This window comes from Schistocerca piceifrons, chromosome 2 (genome assembly GCF_021461385.2).
Source record: "Schistocerca piceifrons isolate TAMUIC-IGC-003096 chromosome 2, iqSchPice1.1, whole genome shotgun sequence".
Classification (NCBI taxonomy): Eukaryota; Metazoa; Arthropoda; class Insecta; order Orthoptera; family Acrididae; genus Schistocerca; species Schistocerca piceifrons.
Genome location: NC_060139.1, coordinates 744,966,485 through 744,992,036, shown reverse-complemented (window position 1 = coordinate 744,992,036; position 25,552 = coordinate 744,966,485). Strand labels below are relative to the sequence as shown.

The 25,552-nt window shown below is 46.5% G+C and overlaps 1 protein-coding gene across 2 annotated transcripts in view; it reads left to right on the top strand.

Annotated features, from left to right (window-relative positions):
- The window catches only part of LOC124776392 (rhomboid-like protein 18), a 63,050-nt gene that overhangs the window by 12,686 nt on the left and 24,812 nt on the right, over positions 1-25,552 (top strand). For both annotated transcript variants that reach the window (XM_047251366.1, XM_047251365.1), the window contains exons 4-6: positions 6,012-6,161; positions 20,175-20,343; positions 22,734-22,958. In XM_047251366.1, coding sequence (XP_047107322.1) covers positions 6,012-6,161; positions 20,175-20,343; positions 22,734-22,958 — 544 coding nt within the window. The remainder of the gene's footprint in view (positions 1-6,011; positions 6,162-20,174; positions 20,344-22,733; positions 22,959-25,552) is intronic.

Here is a 25,552-nt window from a genome sequence, read left to right as displayed (position 1 = left end):
GTGACTCCTTTCTTCTGACGAAGCCTATGTTTTTTGTGGAACACCTGGAGGATAAGTTTGGGGAAGTGGCGGGGTTGTCAAAAATGAGGAATGGGTCCATCCTCCTCAAGACGTCCTCCCCAGCCCAGTCACGAGCGTTGCTCTTGTGTGATAAGCTGGGTGACGTCCCTGTTACCGTCACTCCCCACAGTAGCTTAAATATGGTCCAGGGGATTATTTACCATCGTGACCTCTTGTTGCAATCCGATGACGAGCTGAGAGCCGACTTGGAACGACGTGGTGTGCATTTTGTCCGTCGTGTCCATCGAGGACCCAAGACACACAGGGTGGCCACCGGTGCCTTTATCTTGGCCTTTGAGGGTGATGTCTTGCCCGAGAAGGTCAAGGTGATGGTTTACCGTTGCGACGTCAAGCCATACGTGCCTCCCCCGATGCGGTGCTTCCAGTGCTGGAAGTTTGGGCATATGTCCTCCCGTTGCCCATCCAGCGCTACATGTCGAGATTGCGGACGCCCCTCTCATCCTGATTCTCCATGTGCACCTCCGCCTGTATGTGTTAACTGTGGGGAGCACCACTCTCCATGCTCGCCGGATTGCCCCGTTCTTCATAAGGAGCGGAGGATCATGGAATTTAAGACCCTGGACCGGCTTACTTATCGAGAGGCTAAACAGAAATATGAAAGGTTGTACCCTGCTTCCCTTCAAACATCTTATGCTGCAGCCACGTTATCGTCGCCCGCACGGGCGACGGTTGTCGCTTCATCTGTGCCGCCTTCAGTGGGCCCTCGGGGCCATGTATCTCTGTCTGCCCCCCTCGTGCCTGGGGGCAAGCCTTCCTCTCTTGCCCCCTTAGCAGTTGGGGGCAAACCCTCTTCTGTCGCTCCCCCCAAGCTTACTTCGGGAGTGACATCTGCTCCACAACCGGGAGGCTCGATTCCTCCCCCTCCTTCTCCGGCGGCGTTGCCTCCGCCGGTTCCTCTCTCGCGGAAGGGGTCCCTCGGGGCTCTCCCTTCCTCCGTTTCTTCTCCTTCCCAGCCAGATGTCAGCCAGTGGCTGAAGGTTCCGCCACCTGCTGGTCGTAGGGCTTCTGCGTCGTCGTCAGCCTCCGACGCTCCTTCAGAGAAGCTCTCCCAGCCCTCTCACCCTAAGGGCAGACGCGAGAAGAAGGAACGGAATGTGTCCAAGAAGAAGGACGTTCCGGCGGTTTCAGCACCGCCTGCTGTACATAGTCCTGGCTCCGGGGATGAGGTGGAGATCCTCGCCTCTGCCGCGGATCTCGCCCTCACGGAACCCTTGGGGGCCTCTCCTATGGACTCAGCTGACTCTCCCCCAGTGGCGGCGGTTGGCTCTGCAGCGCTGTCTGCCTCTTAGTCGCATTCACGCCGTCCCAGTCCCTTCCTGCTTCCATTCTCCAATGGAACTGCGGCGGTTATTTCCGCCACCTGCCAGAGCTCCGGATGCTTCTGAGTGGTTCCCCTGTTCTCTGCATTGCTCTGCAGGAAACTTGGTTTCCTGCACTGCGGACCCCCGCCCTTCGCGGTTATCGGGGATACTATAAGAACCGTGCTGCCTGTCAACGAGCGTCAGGTGGGGTTTGCCTCTTTGTTCACCACTCTGTCTGTAGCTCGCCAGTACACCTTCAGACGCCTTTAGAGGCAGTTGCTGCCAGGGTTGAGCTCTCGCCGGCTATTACTGTATGCTCTGTTTACATTCCTCCGGATGGGGAGCTCCCCCGCCATGTCTTGGCTGCGCTGCTGGCTCAACTCCCGCCACCATTGCTGCTTCTGGGCGATTTCAATGCCCACATTCCTCTATGGGGTGGGACTGTCTCCGATGATCGCGGTCGGGCCGTGGAGCATGTGTTGGCTCAGCTCGACCTTAGCCTCTTGAACACCGGTGCTCCCACACATTTCAGTGTGGCCCATGGCTCGTTCTCGGCCATCGATCTCTCTATTTGCAGCCCTGGACTTGTCCCATCCCTCCACTGGAGGGTGCATCCTGACCTGTGTGGCAGTGACCATTTTCCCATCTATTTGTCACTGCCACAGTGTCATTCTTCTGGGCGCTTGCCCCGCTGGGCTCTCCACAGGGCTGACTGGCCGGCTTTTACTTCCGCTGTAACCATTGCGTCTCCCCCACAGGGTGACATTGACGAGGTGGTCCGTGTTTTCACCACGTCCATCATTTCGGCGGCCGAGGCTGCAATCCCCCGTTCCTCTGGCCTCCCTCGGCGGAAGGCTGTCCCCTGGTGGTCGCCAGAGATTGCTGAGGCTATTCGCGACCGTAGGCGGGCTCTCCAGCGTCATAGGCGGCACCCGTCTCTGGAGACCCTCATCGCCTTTAAGAGGCTCCGTGCCTTCGCCCGTCGTCTTATTGCACGGCGTAAGCAGGAGTGCTGGGAGAGGTACGTCTCCTCCCTGGGCTCCCGTGTCTCGTCCTCGCACGTGTGGTCCCGGATCCGGCGGATTTATGGCTCCCAGACCCCTATGGGTGTCCCTGGGCTCTCCTTGGACGGCGCTGTCTGCACGGACGCTGCCGCCATTGCTGAACGGCTAGCCGCGCACTTTGCTCAGAGCTCTGCGACTGCCTCCTATCCCCCCGCCTTTCGCTCTCTAAAGGAGCGAGCCGAGCGGACGCCGTTCTCATTCCACACGCGTCGTTCTGAATCATACAATGCTCCTTTCAGCGAGAGGGAATTCCTCGCCGCCCTCGCCGATTGCCCTGATACAGCACCAGGCCCAGACAGCATCCACGCGCAGATGCTGAAGCATCTCTCCAGGGACTGCCAGAGACACATTCTCGCGATATTTAATCGCATTTGGAGCGAAGGCGTGTTCCCGTCGCAATGGCGGGAGGGCGTTATTGTCCCCATCTTGAAACCCGGTGCGGACCCACTGGCGGTGGACAGCTATCGTCCCATTACCCTCACCAACGTTTTGTGCAAATTGCTCGAACGTATGGTGGGGCGGCGTTTGTGTTGGGTCCTTGAGTCGCGCGGTCTCCTCGCTCCATCCCAGGGTGGCTTCCGTCGGGGCCGGTCTGCAGTGGACAATTTGGTGCGGCTGGAATCTGCTGTCCGTACGGCTTTTGCCCGACGTCAGCATCTTGTTGCTGTATTTTTCGATCTGCGGAAGGCGTATGACACCACATGGAGGCATCACATCCTCGCCACGTTGCATGGGTGGGGTCTTCGTGGTCGGCTCCCGGCTTTCCTTCAAACCTTTTTATTGCGCCGCTCTTTCCGGGTGCAAGTCGGTGCCACCTCTAGTTCCTCTTATATACAGGAAAATGGGGTCCCACAGGGCTCGGTGTTGAGCGTCTCCTTATTTTTAGTGGCCATTAATGGTCTGGCAGCAGCAGTGGGGTCGTCGGTGTCTCCTTCTTTGTATGCCGACGACTTCTGCATCTCATTTAGCTCCACGACTACGGGAGTCGCCGAACGCAGGCTGCAAGTCGCCGTTCGCAAGGCAGCATCTTGGGCACTGACTCATGGCTTTCAGTTCTCTGCTGCCAAGACTCGAGTAATGCACTTCTGCAGGCGTCGGACGGTCCACCCTCATCCTGCACTTTACCTCGACGGCCACCTGCTTGAAGTGGTGGACACTTGCCGCTTCTTGGGACTCGTGTTTGATGCCCGGCTCACATGGGTTCCTCATGTTACTCAGCTGAAGCAAAAATGCTGGCGGCACCTCAACGCCCTCCGCTGCCTTAGCCACACGTCTTGGGGTGCAGATCGCTGCACGCTGCTGCGGTTGTACAGAGCCCTTGTGCAGTCCCGGCTTGATTATGGGAGCCTGGCCTATGGGTCTGCGTCCCCCTCAGTGTTAAAGTTGTTAGACCCCATACACCACTGTGGGGTTAGGCTTGCCACTGGCGCTTTTCGCACCAGCCCCGTGGATAGTCTACTGGTGGAGGCCGGGGTTCCCCCACTGCAGATTCGCCGCCATCGTCTGCTTGTCGACTATGCTGTCCACGTTCATTGCTCGCCAGATCATCCCAATCGTCGCCTGCTTTTCCCTGCTATGGTCCTCCATCTGCCCGAACGGCGCCCTAGGTCTGGGCTTTCCATAGCTGTCCGTGTCCAGTCCCTGCTGTCAGAACTGGGGTCATTCCCTCTTCTGCCTCCCTTCCGGGTCCGTACACCTACGCCTCCCTGGTGTTTGTCCCGTCCGTCCGTCCGTCTGGACTTGGCACAGGGACCCAAGGACTCGGTTCCACCTGTGGCCCTCCGTCGTCGTTTTCTTGCGCTCCTCGAATCATTTCCGGGCTGTGAGCCTGTCTACACGGATGGTTCCCTGGTTGATGGTCGCACTGCCTACGCTTTTGCTCACGCTGCCCATGTTGAGCAACGCTCCTTGCCGGCTGGCAGCAGTATTTTTACTGCAGAGCTGGTGGCCATCTTGCGAGCTCTTGAGCATATGCGTTCCTGCTCAGATGCGTCTGTCGTCATCTGCAGTGACTCCCTGAGCAGCCTTCAGGCCATCGACCGCTGCTTTCCCTGCTCTCCTCTGGTGTCCTCCATTCAGGAGACTGTTTCCGCCATTGCCCGTTCTGGTCGTTCGGTGGTCTTGGTTTGGACGCCAGGTCATGTTGGCATCCCGGGGAACGAACGTGTTGACAGGCTGGCCAAAGGGGCGATCGACGCCCCAGCTTTGGAGATCGGCCTCACAGCTCGCGACCTGCAGCTGGTGTTGCGCCGTAAGGTGCTTGGGGCGTGGGCTGATGCGTGGCGTGGCCTGACATCCCCGAATAAGCTGCGGGCTGTTAAGGAGACGACCGCTGTGTGGCGTTCCTCCCTGCGGGCTTCTCGCAGGGACTCGGTAGTCTTGTGTCGGCTGCGCATCGGCCATACATACCTGACGCACGGCCATCTGTTGCGTCAGGAGGATCCCCCCTTGTGTCGGTGTGGGTCCCCGCTGACGGTCGGCCACATTTTGCTGGAGTGTCCAGGACTGCGCACACTCCGGCGATCTTTTAATCTCCCGGGCACTTTGGCTTTGGTTTTATCTGACGATGCCTCCATGGCTGATGACGTTTTAAATTTTATCCGTGGTAGTCCGTTTTATGGTTCGATTTAGGGAGGTCCTACACCTTTCCCTTTCTGTGTCTTTTGTCCTTGTGTCTGTTGCTGTTCTGGTGTGCCGTGAGATGGTTGACTCTTTCCCTTTTTTGTTGTCGTGGTCAGTCAACCAGTCTCCGGCCATCTTCTTTTCTTCTATTTCTTTCTGTCTGGTGTTTGTCCGTCCTCTTCTTTTCTGTAGTGTTCGTTGCCTAATTTGTGTTCTTTAGCACCTTGGGGTGGGGGGCAGTCTCCTTCCCCTTGGGGTTTTATCTGCTCTGCGACCTTGTCTCGCTTGTTTTTGGAATGGGGGACTGATGACCTTCGCTGTTTAGTCCCCCTTAAACATCCCAACAACCACCACCTGAATTATACCCATTTTCCTACATCTCTCAATCCTTTTCGTTCACCATTCTTCCTTCCCCTCAGGCCTTTCTGCTAGGAGGAGCAACTGGCTCTGAAAGCTTGCCTCATTATAACCTTTTATTGTGTGTGTTCTGCCACTGTATGGTGAATAGATTTTTTTATGTATCCAATTACATTACACTAAAAAATGGATTTATGTACAACATGTTTGTTTTTGTGTGTTTTTTGTCTCTGCAGTTGAACTAAGTCCAAATACGAAGAGTTGGCATAAAATTTAATGCTTTCTATTATGTCATAGTTTTTAAACAGCTCATAGCATTCTCTAGAAGTGCAATCAGTGATTTAACTTTAGTTATGGAAAAGTAAGAAACTGTGATATGTTGGTAGATGCTGATTTTTGTAATTCTTGTTTTTCAAATATCCCATTACTTCACAGATAACTACTTAAAAGTGAGAGTAGTGATCAGTCCTTTCCTCTGTGAGAGAATGTTAAAACTGCCTCAGCTGTACAACCAGGACATAATGTAAATGTTATTGTCAAGCAGCTGTGCTTCAGCACTTCTTAATTTTTTTCTTCTCTTTTTCAGGATATTTGAGAGGCGATATGGTTCACATAAGTTTGCTTCATATCTTTTGGCAACCTGTACAATAGCAACAATTTTAGAAACTTCAACAATAATGATTCTCCAGTATTTAAATATGGATGTCCATGGAGGTGGTTACCTTCCACCAGGACCGTAAGTAGATATGTTTTAGTAGCCCAGGTTTAAACGATACGTAACTTTGTATTATGTAACATAACAGGCATTCTGTTAATTTTAATTTGTGTTAGTAAATATCATGTCATGTCATTTCATTCTAATGTGTTCTGTCATGCATAGGGAATGGGACAAACACAAAATCTTTGTTGTAATTTGAGGTGTTGACATAACCATTGATTGTGCTTTTTTACAATCTACACACATCAAAAAACATTTTGCATCACCGCGGTTCCCGGAACTCCTGAAGATAGACGTTGGCTGTGGATGTTGTGCCACAGACACAATCCCTCCGACTGTTCAGAGATGTCACTAAACCCGTCCAGTCCATGATAATTTGATTATCTACCATTATGCATGGGAATGAGGGGCTTCTTACCCAAGAGCCTCCCTACTCCTCCTTAAGTGGTATTTAATCACCCACACTCAGTGTCCTGGTCTGTCCTTATGCCACTCACAACCCCATATCCCTGTGGCACGTGCAAAACCTGCCCAGTTCATCCACCCAGGCCTTCCTATTCCAGTCCTCTCACAGGATTGTTCTATCCCCCTATGAAAGCAGACCTGTCATATACCAAATCTGACAATCACAGCATAGCTTTCTTTCTTCTTCTTCTTCTTCTTCTTCTTCTTCTTCTTCTTTTCCTCCAAACATGGAAACCAGATAGGTGTCCATCAGAGAGAATGGCTGCCACCAAACTGTGGCCCCCCTGCGGGTCCGGGGATTAGAATAGGCCCGAGGTATTCCTGCCTGTCGTAAGAGGCGACTAAAAGGAGTCCATCCCCCTCACGGGGGTAGTTAGCGCCTGCGTCCGGAGACGGACGGTTTCACGACCTATAATCGTGGTCTTTTTGGTTTTTCACTTCTCGTTTCTTCCTTCCTTTTGTTGGTTCCTTTCTTTGCTCTTCTCCACTTCACTGTCTTCCTTACTCTTTCCCTTGACTTCTCCTTGCCTTCTTCTCCTTGCCTTCTCATTGCCTTCTTCTCCTTGCCTTCTCATTGCCTTCTTCTCCTTGCCTTCTCATTGCCTTCTTCTCCTTGCCTTCTCATTGCCTCCTTCTCCTTGCCTTCTCATTGCCTTCTTCTCCTTGCCTTCTCTGGTCTCCGCCTCGGCGTTTGAGACAGTCTGTCCTCTTTCTCCCTCTCTCTTCTTTTTCCTCTACTTCCTTCCTCCCTGTGCGTGTCTGAAGGCCGACCCACGCGTTCGCACGCGTAGCCGGTGACGGGGTAACGCGTAAGTCCCCGCCCTGGGTAGACATGTAAGGCACGCGCGTACCCCCTGGTAAAGGCCAGGCCCGGGGAGGGGTGATTGCCTGAGCTGATACCTTCTGACCATGCCGATTGGTCCCTCCGTCTGTTTCTCGGGAGGTGTGACCTGAGGTGTAAACATTCACCTAAGGCGGGAGTGCCCTCTGAGAGGGTCCCCACAAGGAAGGAGCGCGCCATCGGAGACGCTGGCAATCATGGGGGATTCCTCCGCAATGGATTCTACTCCATCTCTTTCGACTTCGACCCACAAACGGAAACGTGACCAGCCTACAGTGACAAAAGTACTACCGCCTGCCCCACAGTTCCTTGTAGTTTCTCGATCTGAGGACGGAAAGGATTTTTCCTCTGTCAACCCTTTCGTTATTCAGAAGGGCGTAGATGCCATAGCCGGATCTGTCAAATCTTGTACCAGGTTGCGTAACGGCACCTTATTACTAGAAACTGAGAGTGCCTTTCAGGCACAAAAACTGCTTCGAGCCACCCTCCTGTACACGTTCCCTGTCCGGGTGGAGGCCCATCGAACTTTGAATTTGTCTCGAGGTGTAGTCTATAGTAGCTCTCTCGACGGATTGACTGACGAGGAGCTTCAATCTTTCCTCGCTGAGCAGGGTGTGACGGCTGTCCATCGGGTCATGAAAAAGGTCAACAATGACCTTATACCGACCCGGACACTTCTCTTAACCTTCGATAGTGTTAAGCTGCCATCGCGCATCAAGGCGGGCTACGAGGTTATTTCTGTTCGCCCCTATGTCCCGACACCTACGCGCTGCTACCAGTGTCAGCGTTTCAATCACACTCGACAGTCTTGCTCCAATGCGGCTAAATGTGTCACTTGTGGCAGGGATGCCCATGAGGGTGACTGTCCACCTCCGTCTCCTCGTTGTGTGAACTGTCAGGGTGACCATGCCGCATCCTCCCGTGACTGTCCTGTCTATAAGGAAGAACGCTGTATTCAGGAAATTCGAGTCAAAGAGAAAGTGTCCACCTCGGCTGCTCGCAAGCTATTGGCTAGTAGGAAGCCCACGCTGCTCCCAGCGGGGAAATACAGCACTGTCCTCGCCTCTAATCGGACTACCCGGGAGGTAGCAACCCAGACATGCGATCTGACCTTCAGCACCACGGTCGTCCGTTCGGCCAGTGCTAAGATCGCGCGGTCGACGTCTCCTCTTCCTCCCATCACCCCACAGACACCAGCCACTTCCTCAGCTTCTGCTCAGTCGAAGACCCCGAAGTCAGATGCACGGGCCTTCAAGAAGGAACCATCCCGTGCAGACTTCCTCCGTCCCTCGACCTCCCAGCCTTCGACCGGTACTTCCACCAAACGTCCTTCTAAAAAGGCGCATAGGAAGCACAGTTCTCCTTCTCCGCCGCGGCGCCTTTATTCTCCTGCGCCACCCAGCGGTTGCCGCCCCAGGCCGTCATCCGTTTCGCCTGGCCGCACCGCTGCTAGCCGAACATCTGGCCGTTCACCGGCGGAGGATGCTCCCCCTCCCGGCCATCCTCCCGAGATGGCCGATGACCCTATAGACCCCATGGACGATGACTGTCCGCCTCCTGCTAGCGGCGGCAGTGCTCGCTCGAAGCCAGGCCCTAAGCGGCCTTCGAGGTGACCCCTTCTCTCATCTTCCTTTTCTTACGATGGCACTTATTAACTGGAATATTCGCAGCATTCGCTCCAACCGAGAGGACTTGAAGTTGCTGCTCCGCTTGCATCGTCCGCTCGTCGTAGCCCTCCAGGAAACGAAGCTACGCCCATGCGATCAAATTGCCTTGGCACACTACACCTCTGTGCGTTTTGACCTACCCCCTGTGGTAGGTATCCCAGCTCATGGAGGGGTTATGTTGCTGGTCCGGGATGATATTTACTACGATCCCATCACGTTGCACACCGGCCTGCAGGCAGTTGCCATCCGCATTACTCTCCCCACTTTTACATTTTCCTTTTGTACCGTTTACGCTCCATCGTCATCTGCCGTTACCAGGGCAGACATGACGCAACTTATTGCTAAGCTACCTGCACCATTTTTGTTAACAGGAGACTTCAATGCCCACCATCCTCTTTGGGGCTCTCCCGCATCCTGCCCGAGGGGCTCCTTGTTAGCAGACCTTTTCAACCAGCTCAATCTTGTCTGCCTCAATACTGGTGCCCCTACTTTTCTTTCGGACACATCTCATACCTATTCCCATTTAGACCTCTCTATATGTACTCCCCAACTTGCACGCCGGTTTGAGTGGTATGCACTTGCTGATACATATTCGAGCGACCACTTCCCGTGTGTTATCCATCTCCTGCAGCATACTCCCTCTCCGTGCTCCTCTCATTGGACCATCTCCAAGGCAGACTGGGGGCTCTTCTCTTCCAGGGCGACCTTTCTGGATCAAACCTTCACAAGCTGCGATAGTCAGGTCGCACACCTCACGGAAGTCATTCTCGCTGCTGCTGAATATTCCATCCCTCACCCTACTTCTTCTCCTCGTCGCGTACCGGTCCCCTGGTGGACCGCAGCATGTAGAGACGCTTTACGTGCTCGTCGACGTGCTTTACGCACCTTTAAACGCCACCCTACAGTGGCGAATTGTATTAATTATAAACGATTACGTGCTCAGTGTCGTCGTATTATTAAAGAAAGCAAGAAAGCCAGCTGGGCTGCTTTCACAAGCACCTTCAACAGTTCTACTCCTTCTTCTGTTGTCTGGGGTAGCCTGCGCCGGCTATCTGGCACTAAGGTCCACTCCCCAGTTTCTGGCTTGAAGGTCGCGAATGAAGTCCTTGTGGCCCCTGAGGCTGTCTCCAATGCCTTCGGCCGCTTTTTCGCCGAGGTTTCGAGCTCCGCTCATTATCACCCTGCCTTCCTCCCCCGCAAACAGGCAGAGGAGGCTAGGCCACCTGACTTCCGCTCCTCGAATTGTGAAAGTTATAATGCCCCATTCACCATGCGGGAACTCGAAACCGCACTTGGCCGATCACGGTCCTCCGCTCCAGGGCCTGATTCTATTCATATTCAGATGCTGAAGAACCTTTCTCCTGCGGGTAAAGGTTTTCTTCTTCGTACATACAATCGCATCTGGATTGAGGGACATGTTCCCGCATGCTGGCGCGAGTCTATTGTTGTCCCGATTCCTAAGCCGGGGAAGGACAAGCACTTGCCTTCCAGTTATCGACCTATCTCGCTTACCAGCTGTGTCTGTAAAGTGATGGAGCGAATGGTTAACTCTCGATTGGTTTGGCTGCTCGAGTCTCGACGCCTACTTACCAATGTACAATGTGGATTTCGCAGGCGCCGCTCTGCTGTTGACCATCTGGTTACCTTGTCGACCTTCATTATGAATAACTTCTTGCGGAAGCGCCCGACCGCGGCTGTGTTCTTTGATTTGGAGAAGGCTTACGACACCTGTTGGAGGGCGGGCATTCTCCGCACCATGCATACATGGGGCCTTCGCGGTCGCCTCCCTCTTTTTATTCGTTCTTTTTTAATGGATCGACGGTTCAGGGTACGTGTGGGTTCTGTCCTGTCCGACACCTTTCGCCAGGAGAATGGGGTGCCACAGGGCTCAGTTTTGAGCGTCGCTCTCTTCGCCATCGCGATCAATCCAATAATGGATTGCCTCCCAGCTGATGTATCAGGCTCCCTTTTCGTGGACGATTTTACCATCTATTGCAGCGCGCAGTGTACACGTGTCCTGGAGCGCTGTCTTCAGCGTTCTCTTGACCGTCTTTACTCCTGGAGTGTCGCCAATGGCTTCCGTTTTTCTGCCGAGAAGACGGTCTGTATTAACTTCTGGCGCTACAAAGAGTTTCTCCCACCGTCCTTACGACTCGGTCCCGTTGCTCTCCCACTCGTGGAGACAATCAAATTTTTAGGCCTTACCTTTGACAGGAAACTTAGCTGGTCTCCACATGTGTCATATTTGGCCGCCCGTTGTACCCGTTCTTTAAATGTCCTCCGTGTTCTCAGTGGTATGTCGTGGGGAGCGGATCGAACCGTCCTACTTCGTCTATATCGGTCGATCGTCCGCTCCAAGCTGGATTATGGGAGCTTCGTATACTCCTCTGCACGGCCATCCATCTTACGCCGCCTCAACTCCATACAACATCGGAGTTTACGACTTGCGATCGGAGCATTTTATACCAGTCCCGTAGAGAGTCTTCTTGCTGACGCTGGCGAATTGCCACTCACCTACCGGCGCGATATACTGCTTTGTCGGTATGCCTGTCGGCTACTGTCAATGCCCGACCATCCGTCTTATCGTTCCTTTTTTGACGACTCTCTTGACCTTCAATACGGGTTGTATGTCTCTGCCTTGCTACCCCCTGGAGTTCGCTTTCGTCGCCTCCTTCAACACCTTCATTTTTCACTCCCTGCAACCTTTCGAGTGGGCGAGAGCCGCACGCCACCTTGGCTCCAGGCTCAGGTCCGCGTTCACCTCGACCTCAGCTCGCTCCCAAAAGAGGTCACCCCCGGTTCGGTCTACCACTCCCGTTTTTTGGAACTTCGTTCGAAGTTCAACAACATGACTTTCATTTATACAGATGGCTCTAAGACCAATGACGGGGTCGGGTGTTCCTTTATTGTCGGGGCACAAAGTTTCCAATACCGGCTCCATGGCCATTGTTCGGTCTTCACAGCTGAGCTCTTTGCCCTCTACCAGGCTGTTCTTTACATCTGCCGCCACCGACATTCTGCTTATGTCATCTGCTCAGATTCCCTGAGCGCCATCCAGAGCCTCAGTGATCCGTACCCGGTTCACCCTTTCGTACACCGGATCCAACGCTCTCTTCAGCAGCTGGTGGACGTCGGTACGCCGGTTAGCTTTATGTGGGTTCCTGGCCATGTCGGTATCCCTGGGAACGAAGCTGCAGATGCCGCGGCCAAGGCTGCGGTCCTCCAGCCTCGGACAGCTTCTTGTTGTGTCCCTTCGTCCGATTTTAGCAGGGTCATTTGTCGGCGCGTTGTGTCGCTGTGGCATGCCGATTGGTCTGCACTTACCGACAACAAGCTTCGGACCTTAAAACCTCTTCCCGTGGCTTGGACGTCCTCCTCACGCCCTTCTCGGCGGGAGGAGGTCGTTTTAGCAAGGTTAAGAATTGGACACTGCCGGTTCAGCCATCGCCATCTGCTGACGGCTGCGCCGGCGCCGTTCTGCCCATGTGGGCACTTGCTGACGGTTAGACACATTTTAATGTCCTGTCCAGATCTTAACACACTGCGCCTCGATCTTAACCTGCCTAATACTTTAGATGCCATTTTAGCGGATGACCCACGAGCAGCTGCTCGTGTTCTTTGTTTTATCAATTTGACAAACCTTGCTAAAGACATTTGATGTTTTTTAATCCTATGCCTGTCAGTCTGTCTTTTATTGTGTTTTCCCTTTTAGTTGTTGTTGTCAACTTGTGCCTCGCGGTGCATTCTTAGAGTAGTCAGGGCGCTAATGACCATTGAAGTTGTGCGCCCGAAAACCACAAAAAAAAAAAAAAAACCAAACTGTGGTCAAGAACAAAGTTGACCGTCTAGTGGGGGAACATGCAGCTGAGCACAGCATGCTCGTGGCACCACTCTCCACTAACCCACTGTCTCCATATCTCTAACCAACAGTTTTCCCTTTCCTCTGTCCTATCACTGCCTCCCAGTCTACACATCCACATCATCTTTGTTGTGGCCACACCTCACTGGCTCTGGTACCTACCCATGTATTAAATGCTTTGTTCGTGCAGCTGCTGCCCCTTCCTCCACACTTGCTACCTCCCTCCAAGCCACAAGCTACCCATCACTTTCTCCCTCTACCCATTTCAAGCAACATAACACCATCCCACCCTAGTCCACCTGCTGGACTGCAGCTCCAACATTTGGTGTCTAGCTGGCACAAAGCTAGCAAGCTTTCAATATTTTTGTGCCTGTTGATGACTCAACACTCAGTTACTTTCCTGTTTGACAGTAACAGTTACTACTCTGATGTTACTGCTGCAGATACTCATCAAAAATCACATCTCCTTTACACTGAAAGATTATCGCACTTTATTTAAAATCTTACATGAACTCCTGAGCACTCTCAAAAACACAAATTTTTCTGTACGTAGTGATAAAGCTCTGTTCTAAACTTCAAAACAGTGTTGTCACAAGGATCATGCATTGTAACCTTCATATAACTTAAACAGTATTATATAGGAGAGGAATGATGTGCAGGATGGGAAGTAGATGACTGAGTGGGGTGACATTTGCTTGAGACAGTAGTATTTTACTGAGAAAAGCAAAACAAATTCCATTCTTAGGAGAGGTTTCCTTATTGCTTCACTGGCAAAGGATAAAGCAAGAGCAAGCAAATACTGCACTTGTCTTGTGGATTAGCTGAATGAAAAACATAACTGCCAAAGGCTTGAATTTAAATTGAAAAAGAAATCATGACAACGCGATAACGCACCTTTCAACCAAAGCTTACTGTTGATGGTAGTTGGAAGTACAGATCATTGGAAAATCCACTCCGTTCACTATATTTGACAACCTGTGTGTTTCACTTACCCCACATCTAAAGAAATTTGTAGATGGAAAGAGAAACAGAGTTTAGTGAAGAACTCATTCTTATCCTTAATTGGATTTTGCATAGTTTCTACAGTATGGAAACTACTGACTGGAAAAATATTTGACCATTAAAGGGACTACATTGAAAACTGATTTGCTTTCCATTTCAGCCTTATTTCACTGCTACACCAAGAATTTTTACATTTTACCTTGTGTTATATCTCGGAGATACTGAATAACAAATAAGCAAATATACAATGAGTAAGTTGTGTTAGCTATGCAACATACCATTAAAACGTAAGTTGCTATCGGTTTACATTTTGCAACTATTTGTTAATGTCTTTCAAATGTAAACACTAGTTATGCCATTTATAAAGTTCATGTGGAGGGGGTGGTGTTAATTATGTGGCAGCAGATACTCTCTTCAGTTGCACATTGTGCACTGTTTAAGACATTGAGTTGAACGGCACAGTATTTTGGCTGGAGATTTTTTTATCTTGAGTATACCTCGATAAGGCAAACTAAAGTTTTGCCCCTAGTTGCAAAAATGTCATGTTTATGCACAACGCAGAAAGAGAAAGGGAAAAAGAGAGCTTCATTAATGCATTTACAAATGGGCCACTGTCACTCAGTAATTATGTACCCACAATTGAATGTTGAACAACATTTTTATTGAAAAGTGGTTTTTTGATTATTCTTTGAAGTGTGATGTCATAAGTTATATGGATAGTGTCTGTAGTATTTTTGTGTTGTATCACAGCTGTATATAGGTCTAGTGAGCAACATAGTTTCACAACATAATGTCGATGATGGCTTCAGTTGTGTTGTTCAGGATTAGTAAGATGGCAAGCATATCAAAGATCGTGATGCTGTTATTCTGCCTTAGAGCAGTGACATCACAGTTGGCACTTTTTTTATGGAGTTTGTGTAGACAGCCTGTAACATAACCTGAATTCTGTACTAGTTTGGCAGGTGAGAAGATTGATTTGATACAGTCCTCAACACTAGTCTGTCTGGTGTAACTCTCATCACTGTGTAACTGCTACACTCTACATCAACTTGAACCTGACTACTGATGCCCCCACAAGTTAGACCTTACACATTGGTCCATTACCAAGTTGGACTATTCCACCATGATGTGTCATATCTCTCAAGAGCCCTTCTTCTAGCCAAGTTGTATTGTAAATTTCCAAGGCTCTCCCCGCCCCCCTCCGCGCCCTTGCCAAATATTGCTATTTTGACAGAAGGTGAGACACTATAACTAACAAGGAGACTAGCTGGCAGTTGGAGTTCTGTAATTGTTTGTATATTTAGTACATGAAATTCACATATCAATCCGCTAAAGCAGTTCAGTGCAACTCGATAGTTCTCGAGAATATTGACTTTTGAGAGGAACATTAATTCACTAAACTTCAGGTGACTTTCACAACAGGTTCCGTAGCAATTTTCACAACAGGCTCCGTAGCTCGCTTGGTATTGTTGGAGAATGGCAGTTGGGTAATTGATGTGCCAGTAGTCTTCTTCTTCTTTTCCAAATACCTGCATCTTTTATATATAAAATTAATCAAATATGTGCTAATTAACACACACAAAATCATCATTTATAATGAAAATAGCTCATATCTTTGTTTTTAAATATATATGACACACATTGCAAATATACATTCATAATTAACAATATTTTGTAAAACATTGTTAATAAATATTGCTTAAATTAAAAAAAAATACATATTTACTAACAGTATTTTACAAAGTATCAATAATTGAGAAATTATACTTGCAGTTGTGCAATATGTAATTAGAAACAAGATGACATGTATTTTTGATGCTTAGATATGTGTTAATTAATATGTCGTTGTCATTGTCCTAAGACTGTTTTGATGCAGCACTCCATGCCACTCTAACCTGTGCAAGCCTCATGTCCGAATAACTACTACAACCTACATCCTTCAGAATCTGGTTGCTGTATTCATCTCTTGGTCATCATCTAAGATTTTTATTCCCCACACTTTCGTCCAGTACTAAATTGGTGATCCCTTGACGTCTCAGAATATGTACTGTCGTCTATTCTTTCTCCTAGTCAGATTATGCCACATACTTTTTTTCTCCCCACTTTTATTTGTACCTTCTCATTAGTTGTGTGATCTACCCCATTCAGTGTTCAGCGTTCTTCTGTAGCACCACGTTTCGAAAGCTTCTGTTCTTTTTAGTAGCATATATTTGGCGAAGTTTATATTCAAATATCTAGGGATTACCATTTTCAAATGGTACCAAGTGAGCCGCATGGCCCGTTGTGAAAAGGGCCTAACGTTTAGTGAATTAAAGTTCCTCGGAAAATGTCCAACTCGATTTTCTTGAGGATTCTTGAGAATTATATTGAACTATTGAGACAGATTGATATGTGAGTTCTGAACTTCACATAAAAAAATTATAAAAATCAAATTGACCTGTGGTCTTCTTGAAAGTGGTAAAGTGCCAGGCTATAGAGCCAAAGGCAGAGGGTTGATCGCCGATGATATTTGTGTGCCACGTTTCACTTCTTTCACCTCTGGCAACGCAATTCAGTGTGAAAAATGCCGTGTGTACTGTGGTTTGGAATCCACATTAAACCATCAGCCCTCTATAACTGTCAGTTCAGAAGTCAAAGGAAGGCAATGGCTTACTGCCACCTCTAAAAGAGCCAAGCCTTATAAAGAGCCATTACGTTCAACTAACCCCTCTGGTTGATGGCGCCTTCCTCTCCACCTCTTTCTACAATGTTACTCATTGTAGTTCCCTTCTTATGCAAACAAATCACATATGAGAGTTTTGTCATAAAAAGACATAATACATATTCTTGTCTGTACAATATTTCGTTGTTCAAACAGGATTGGTTATTTAATCATTTCTAGAGAACACATTTAACTCCTACTTTCCTTAACATCATGACCCCTTCTTTAGAATTTGTACCAGATTGATGTGCTGAGTTTTAACTTTTCCAAGTACGATCTCTCAGCTTCATTATCTGTGTCACTATATTTTCATTCTTATTGTCAAAAAGTTGTGACCTTTGGTGCAGATATTACAGTTACAGATGATGAAAACTAATTTGTGGAAATACGTGCAGTCGAAGGGATGAAGATAACAACTCACCATATAGTTGAAGACGTTGAGTTGTTGTAGATATGCAAAGAGGCCTCAGAAAGATGCTGGACTTTTGGACTAATATTACTTTAGAGCTAACAGAATAAGCACACACAACAGATACTCACTTGTGTAGCATTATCCCAGCCGATAATACTGTGCTGCACTGCAGCTCAACTTGTCTAAATAATTGGCAGGTGGAGTGGGTGTGGTAGAAGGGAAAGGAGTGGAAGGGCGGGTTGCACTCTCCATCTTCTTTCTCCCTTCCCACTCCAGCTGACAGAATTCCTCACTCCATTGGAGCTGTGGTGTGTGTGTGTGTGTGTGTGTGTGTGTGTGTGTGTGTGATTTGAAATGGTGGAATTTCTTAGTGGTCATATTGTATAATACTAAAGGCGTTCGGTTATGCGCACTTGCCCTGAACAGTTAGATTTGTCAGTTTGGAAATCTTCTGTTTGCCACACAATGTCTTTTGTTAGTTCATGTAATTTACAAAATAAATCCCCTGGAAATTGAATCAGTTGTATAATCAGCAACAGCTACTTCCTAAGAAAGTAAGTTTTGTCTTAGGGGGATGGCCCATAGAAGTAAATTGTGCACTTAGCAGTGCATTCATTGTATTAATAGGATTCAATTGGCAGCTGTTTCTATGATCCTTATTGTCTTAATTTATCCCTGTGGTCTTAATTGCCGATCAAGACCCTTAACCTGTATGCATTCTCTGCAGCATTAAAGGCCACGTGGACCAGAGAGGGTTCTCCAATCTATAGAGAGAGTTCATCAAAGCACTGACCCATTTTCACTCCTAAAAAAAAGAAGAAACTGCAAAACTACTAATCACACTTAATTTTTCCATTGAATCATTTGTTAATGCCAATGATCAAGTCATTTTTGATTAGAGAAACTCAAGCTCTTTTTTATTTCAAATATCACAGGTTTAAAAGTGTACAAAGGAGGATTTAATTTTTCAGCTGGACTGCGACATTGCGAAACTTTACTATGACACTTTGCAACTCCTAGTAGTTGATCAAAACTGAGTAGCATATCCCGTAGTTTAAGATGAGATTCTTGTTAATGTTGATTAAATGGATATAAATTTTAATGAACTTTCATAATCAGCTTTGTGTCCGGTTTATATTTCAGTCTTTGTTGTGGAGAGAGAGAGAGAGAGAGAGAGAGAGAGAGAGAGAGAGAGAAAGAGAGAAAGAAAGAAACCTTAGTGTATTCATATTATGTAATATAGTGCACCAGAGGTGGACAACTGCTGTAACTACACAAGGCTGACTGATTGTCAATCTGTCTATCATGCAACTGAACCTCATGAGTGTGAGTAACTCATCCATTCTTGCAGTAACTACATTTCAAACTGTCTCTAGTTAGTCAAGCAACTGAGTATAATGAATGTCAGTATCTCATCCATTGTAAAAGTTAAGCAAAGCTCCATGTTCTAGTTTTGATGGGCCAATCAGTTTTGACTGACTGCTGAGTCATCCTCTGTCAGTGGGGTCACTGGATGCAGTATGGAGGGGTGCAGAGTCAGCAAACCACTCTCCTTCCCAAATCTCGGAGCCACTACTCCTCACTCAAGTAGCTCCTCAGTTAACGCCACAGGACTGAGTTCACCTGTTCCTCTCCTCCCACCAAGCAAAAATCCCAGTCATTACCAGAATCGAACCTAGGTTCTCTACATAAGTCACATGCGCTGACCAATTTGCTATGGAGGTGGACTCATTAGTTGTAGAATCAGCATAAACAAAATTGATGATCATCATTACCCCTGGATTAACAGTCATGACCAAGGGACTGATAACCTCTGTTTTTATTCCCTTACCCACCAGTCAATCAACTAACCAGCCTAAACAAAATTGTGGAAAAAATTAAGATTTTCATTACCTACTAAATGTTGATACGAATACTAAAACCACTTAGTTTTGTGATATTATTTAACTATTTTAGCTTTAAATTTTGATATGTGTGTTTTTCATATTATTTTTTATAATCATTCACATCTCATTATGTTATGTTGTGAAATTGGTATCTTAATGTGTCTAGCTGCATATTCTTGGTTATCTGCAACATTTAGTAAGTTACTTTATTTGTAGTACTATGTTTTGCCAAATACTGTTGAATAAGTGTGTGTATCCCTGGATTAGAATAACAAAGTGATTGACAGTTTAGCATGAAAAGGGGGGGGTCAATGTTGTCAGTTCGCTATTATATCAAGTGCAGTATGGTTTTGGTAGTGGCAGCAGTGTGATTCTGTATTGAGTACATTAATGCGTTCCCTTTTAATGTGTGTTGTTGAGTTCGCTTTGGAAGATCTTAATAGTCATACCATTTTCTAAGTAATTTCACATTACTTTCACAAATTCCTTAAAAAAATCTATAAAGAGAAGCAGAGCACATAATATTAATCACAACAATTATTTTGCAGACTCCAGCCATCATCAGCAGCTGACCAGTAACTGACGACAGAGGTAGCTCTGCAATTTGACAACTATATGGATGCGTGATGTCTGTTCATTCGGACTCAAGACGTGTCTGAAAGAACAGACACCATGCATTCATATAATTGATTCATCTCGACGGACAATGAATCCGCCTTCTTCAGTGTGGATGCACAATTATGTGTGGCAACCTGTGGGAATCTCACAGTAACAACTGAGAGGCGTTCTGAGATAGTCGGCGCAGTTGTGATAAACATTGTGTCTGGATGGCGTAGTGGTTAACACAGCTGCCTAGCAGGCAGGAGATCCCAGGTTTGAATCCTGGTGCAGCATATATTTTCACATGTTGCTGCTGATTCCGCACAGTCACAATGCAACTGACATCAGTAGTCCCCTTCCCTTCCCTTTTCTTTGTTCCCCCTCCCCCTCCACCTTCAGTTTACATATAAGATAGACAACTGTTCACAGAACAAAAGATGTGACTAAGCTCCTGCTCTGATTGGGTGTTGCTATGGTAGCTGTCATGTGAACAGCTAGCTGTCAGTCACTTTGTTATTCTGATTGAAGTATAGCTGCATTTGTTTTTTACTGATTTGAGAACTTTTACTATTTTGTAACTTGCAGAAATCTCTTCTAGGTATGGCCTGATATTTCCATTGTTTGTGAGCTTCTTCTTTGATGTCCCTCGTGTTGCGCAGACTCATATTCTTGGAATACCTATTACTGGAAAAACTCTGACATATCTACTTGGATTACAACTTTGTTCCTCGTCATTTGCAAATGGAATTTCTGCAGTTTGTGGAATAGTGAGTATAGAGATTTCTTTTTGTGTGTGCTTTTTATGATACCTAATTGGGCAACTTCTGTATTTGTCAGGTACCTTACCTAAATATTGAATTAAAGGACGAAATTTTCCTCAGTTGTATACTCATTCCATTGGCGTGGGTGGACTTCAATGTCTGTGGTTAACTGCAACTATTACAACAGGATATTTGTAAAGTTCCAAGAGTATGTTTCAATTCTTTGTAGTGAATTCGGATGTTTTAGTGAGAAATTCTAGAATGGCTTTCAGGTTTTATCTGCAATTTGTAGTTTTAATATTTTCAAGCTTCCTAAGTAATTTGTGGAAGTGAAGTTTACTTAGATTTTGAGATTTTTTCAACTGTATCAGCTGTTAATGGTGGGAAGAGATGATTAGTTATATAGTTGAAGGGTGGAAAACTAAAATTCCAGTATTCTGAGAAGATTGCACCCAACATTATACTGAATGACAGAATTTGAATGTAAAAGTGATAAGAAATAGTCACTCATTTAAGATTGACTTGGAAGAGATACAAATTGATGAATATGTATAAAAGAGCATTTCAGATTAGACATGTACTGTCTGAAGGAATATACAGGGTGAGCACAAAGTCTTGCCCTGATTATAAAAGTTTATAACAGAGTAACCGTTTGACACAATAAGTTACTTTTGATGCCGTTACATAGGTTAGTGTAACTAGTTGCGACCAATAGATGGCGTTAGTGCTCCACAACACCGATGTGGTCTGTTAGGTCATGTTAGTTGCTGGCCAAATGGCGTCGAAGCAGGAGAAATCGTAATATGTGCTCTGGTTTCACGAAACGAAATCGCCCATCAGTGTTCAGCGTAAATTTCGGGCTTCTTATGGACGCAGCCCTCCTGACGTTAAATCAATAAATCGATGGTACGCAAAGTTTAATGAAACAAGCAGTGTTGAAGATCGTCCTCGAAGTGGCAGGCCTCGTGTGAGTGATGCAACTGTTGGTCGTTTTCGGCAATCGTTTCAACAGAGTCTGTCTAAATCAACTCATCAAGCATCACGTGAACTTCAAATACCGCAAGCAAGTGTGATGAAGGTTCTTAATGAAAGGCTTAGGTTGTATGCTTACGAAGTGCAAATCGTGCAGGCCTTCCAACCGAATGATGTGCTGAATTTGCAACTGAGATACTGAGATTCTCAACAGGATAGATGGTGCTAATGATTACTTAAATTGCATATGCTTTACCGATGAATGCACCTTTCATGTCAGTGGAATGGTAAATAGGCATAATGTCCATATATGGGGTTCAGTCTCCACATGCTACTGTACAGTTACAGCGAGACAGTGAAAAAGTGAATGTTTGGTGCGGCCTCATGCATAACAAGCTTTTTGGGCCATTTCTCTTTGCTGATAAATCAATTGCCGCTAACATTTACTTAGACTGTTTTGCAACAGTTCATTGCCCCACAGTTAGAACAGTATCAACCATGGATACTTTACCAGCAAGATGGAGCACCCTTCCCCCCACTGGGCTTTGATAGTGCATGATTTCCTGGATGAAACATTCCCGGATCAGTGGACTGGAAGGAACGGTCCAACACCCTGGCCACCCCGCTCTCCAGACATTACACCCCTTGACTTTTTTTTCTGGGACTATATCAAGGACAGAGCCTTCGTCACACCTGTTGCTGACGATGATGAACTGAAGGCTAGGATACAAGCTGCTGTGGGTACTGTGACAGAACACATGTTACAAGACACCTGGCAGGAACTGGAATACCGCCTCAACATTTTCCGAGCTACCAAGGGAGCACACGATGAGGCTTACTAACGTGTCTTAAAAAAACTAGTAACACTAACCTATGTAATGGCATCAAATGTAAATTATTATGTCAAACAGTTATTCTGTAATAAATTGTTACAATCAGGGCAAGACTTTGTGCTCATCCTGTATGTTGGGGATTGGCCTTTCGCCAGAAGTAATTACAGTTTAGCAATCTGTTGTTGTTGTAAGGTAGTTGGGGTAAATCCCATGTAGGTAAAAAAAAAAAAAAAACAAACTCGGACTGACTTTTGAATTGACTGCCATTAATTCAGGAGTTGACCACCAGATGGCAGATTTATCTTATTGTAACTTATTGTTCCATGAAAGTTTGTCCAAGCTTGTCGCCCCAGAGATGAGAAAAAAGAAGTAAGTCTGTTTTTTGCTACTTCTGTGTATATTTTGTGAAATGTTACTTAGTCTACCTCCCTCCCCCCCCCCCCTCTCCTCTCCTCTCCTCTCCTCTCCCCTCCCCACCCCTGAGAGGTATTGTTTTGATGAATGGTGTGTCTCATGACAAACCTTCGTAGTAGAATAGTTTTTTCCACTTACTTACACAATGGCACAGTATCTGTGTTTATTATTTTTCAGGCTGCAGGTTTAATGTACCGTTACAATGTGGTATATTTGAGAAAATGGTTGAAAATACCAAAATGTGTGGCACAAATTAGTAACAAATCTTTTGGCTGGATACTTCGTTCTGGAGCACCACAGGAGGGAGCAATCGGAGCAACGCTGGAAATCCAAAGAGCTCAGCAGATGGAGATTTTGGAGCAGCAGATGCTTCTCAACAGAGCAAGGGAGTTCAGGAGACAGGTTAGTGAAGCTGTAACACAGAGAAGGCTGCTTACAATTCATTTGGTCATTTACCAACTGCTGCTTGTATGTCATGAACAGATACTTCAAGTTATATATGTTAAATGTGTTTTAGTGTCTCTCTACTCCTATGCACAAGCTAATTTTCTGATACTTTAGGGCAACATATGTACTCTGTATTCCAAGAATTTTCATTATGGTGGTGCTGTCAGGAGCTATTAATCAACCAAAGACATTAGCTGCAGACAGCAGATCAGTTTTCAAGGACTGTGGGTGTAGATGGTATTAACACAATTCTTGATTGCTAAGTCTTGCTGTGTTTGGTGCCATGCAATGAACATATCGTCAACCTATCAGTATCACACTACTGACTACTGTAGTATACTTTGTCATTTACATCATGAGTTTCTTGGGGAAAAATGCAGTTTCGCTAAACTGGAGGGCTTTCATAATCGCACATTTGTGTTGCTTCTTGAAATCGTTATTGTATATGAAATACTGACTTTAAACCATTAAAAAATACAGCAGTTGTGAGGTCTGTAAAGCTTTAACTCAGTTTTACTGAAGTACACTAAGTCTTCGGAAATAGCTTTTGATGAACTTTGTCCCAGTGATGTGACATAATTCAGAAACTTGAAAAGTCTGTGGCACTCAGCCTGTGAATGGTCTTTCTGTCATGACAGCAGATAGAACATAGCTTTTAATATGCTATGGAACTAGGAAGCAAAGGGCAGTGAGCACATCACCTCAGCCCTCGTTTACCCCAAAAGATCCTCAGTACACAGTTTGAGAGCTGGCTTAGTGGACCTTGAGCTGTCCTGGAGGGAATGGAACGAGGTAACAACCCCCGCTCCTACCCGAGATTGAACCTGAGACCTTGAGAACTGGAATCTAGTGCTCTATCTGTTAGACCACAACGGCCAAAGAAGATAGACGCTTGAGGCACAAATAACCACTTGTTCTGATAATTTATTGCTATTGTTTGATATGGCTATTGGGGTGTGTAACTTAGATAACTATTGCCGGTACATGTAATTATTTTAAAAAATCTTACATGATTTGCAAACCCCAGCAAACTGGACTGTGTGCCAGATCTTAATTGTAAAGACTATTCTTTTCGAACATTGATGCCATCAAATGATTCTTATGTTTTTATTTTTTGCTATAATTTGTAATTTTAGCCCATCAGTAGGGTGATGTCAATTGTGGACGAGTGTTTCATTCCAGCAACCATTGGTGTGAGCTAAATTGTGCAACTAATCCAGCAGTTATGCTATCAAGTTTGCAAAAGACGCATATTCTGCATGGTATGTTACATGTGCATAGAGACATCAGATACTCACCCTTTTGCAACTGCTCTGGTTGATTGCCACTGTAAGTCGTCAAGTACCTATTCACAGGAAAGATGATGTTCACTTGAGGTTCTATAGATTTCACAAACAACATTAGACAGATTCACACTATGCACCTGACTTTGCTGGGCTGGGAGTACGCATTAGGGGTGATTTAAAATGGAATGATCATATAAAGTTAATCGTCGGTAAAGCAGATGCTAGACTGAGATTCATTGGAAGAATCCTAAGGAAATGCAATCTGAAAACAAAGGAAGTAGGTTACAGTACGCTTGTTCACCCACTGCTTGAATACTGCTCAGCAGTGTGGGATCCGTACCAGATACGGTTCATATAAGAGATAGAGAAGATCCAACAGAGAGCAGCGCGCTTCGTTACAGGATCATTTAGTAATAGCGAAAGCGTTATGGAGATGATAGATAAACTCCAGTGGAAGACTCTGCAGGAGAGACGCTCAGTAGCTCGGTACGGGCTTTTGTTGAAGTTTCGAGAACATACCTTCACCGAAGAGTCAAGCAGTGTATTGCTCCCTCCTACATATATCTCGCGAAGAGACCATGAGGATAAAATCAGAGAGATTAGAGCCCACACAGAAGCATACTGACAATCCTTCTTTCCACGAACAATACGAGACTGGAATAGAAGGGAGAACCGATAGAGATACTCAAGGTACCCTCCGCCACACACCGTCAGGTGGCTTGCGAAGTATGGATGTAGATGTAGATGTAGACTGTGACGTGCAGCTATATCAAACCCATTATTTCACACTTCGGTGCTGAAGACTGTTGGGCCAGCATCTGAGCAGTGCTAGTTGGGCTACAGTGACCTTACATGCACACGTAGTATGTTAGATGGCCTAATATTTTGAATATTAAAGCTATTCTTGGAAGATTATAGAGTATTATTTTATGGTGAATTTCAGATTTTCTTCAAACACGATGTGGAATTCCTGTTGAACATGCCAAGAGATGTTTGACTAAAAGTTACAGAACTTTGCAGGGTAATTTTACATCCTTCTCTGTTAGTAGAACTCATCATCTCAGACACGTATTTAACCAATCTTCTTGCACTGGAGTAAATGTAATAGTATATACTTTCCCAAGAATCCAAACGTCTCCAAACAAAAGGTTCTTAAAGTTCTCTTACAATGGGTATACATCTCCTAAACTGATGTGGCAGTTCACCATGTATTCCGGGAGATTTTGTTGGTGGCAGTAGTATTAGTTGTGAATTTGCTTGTTT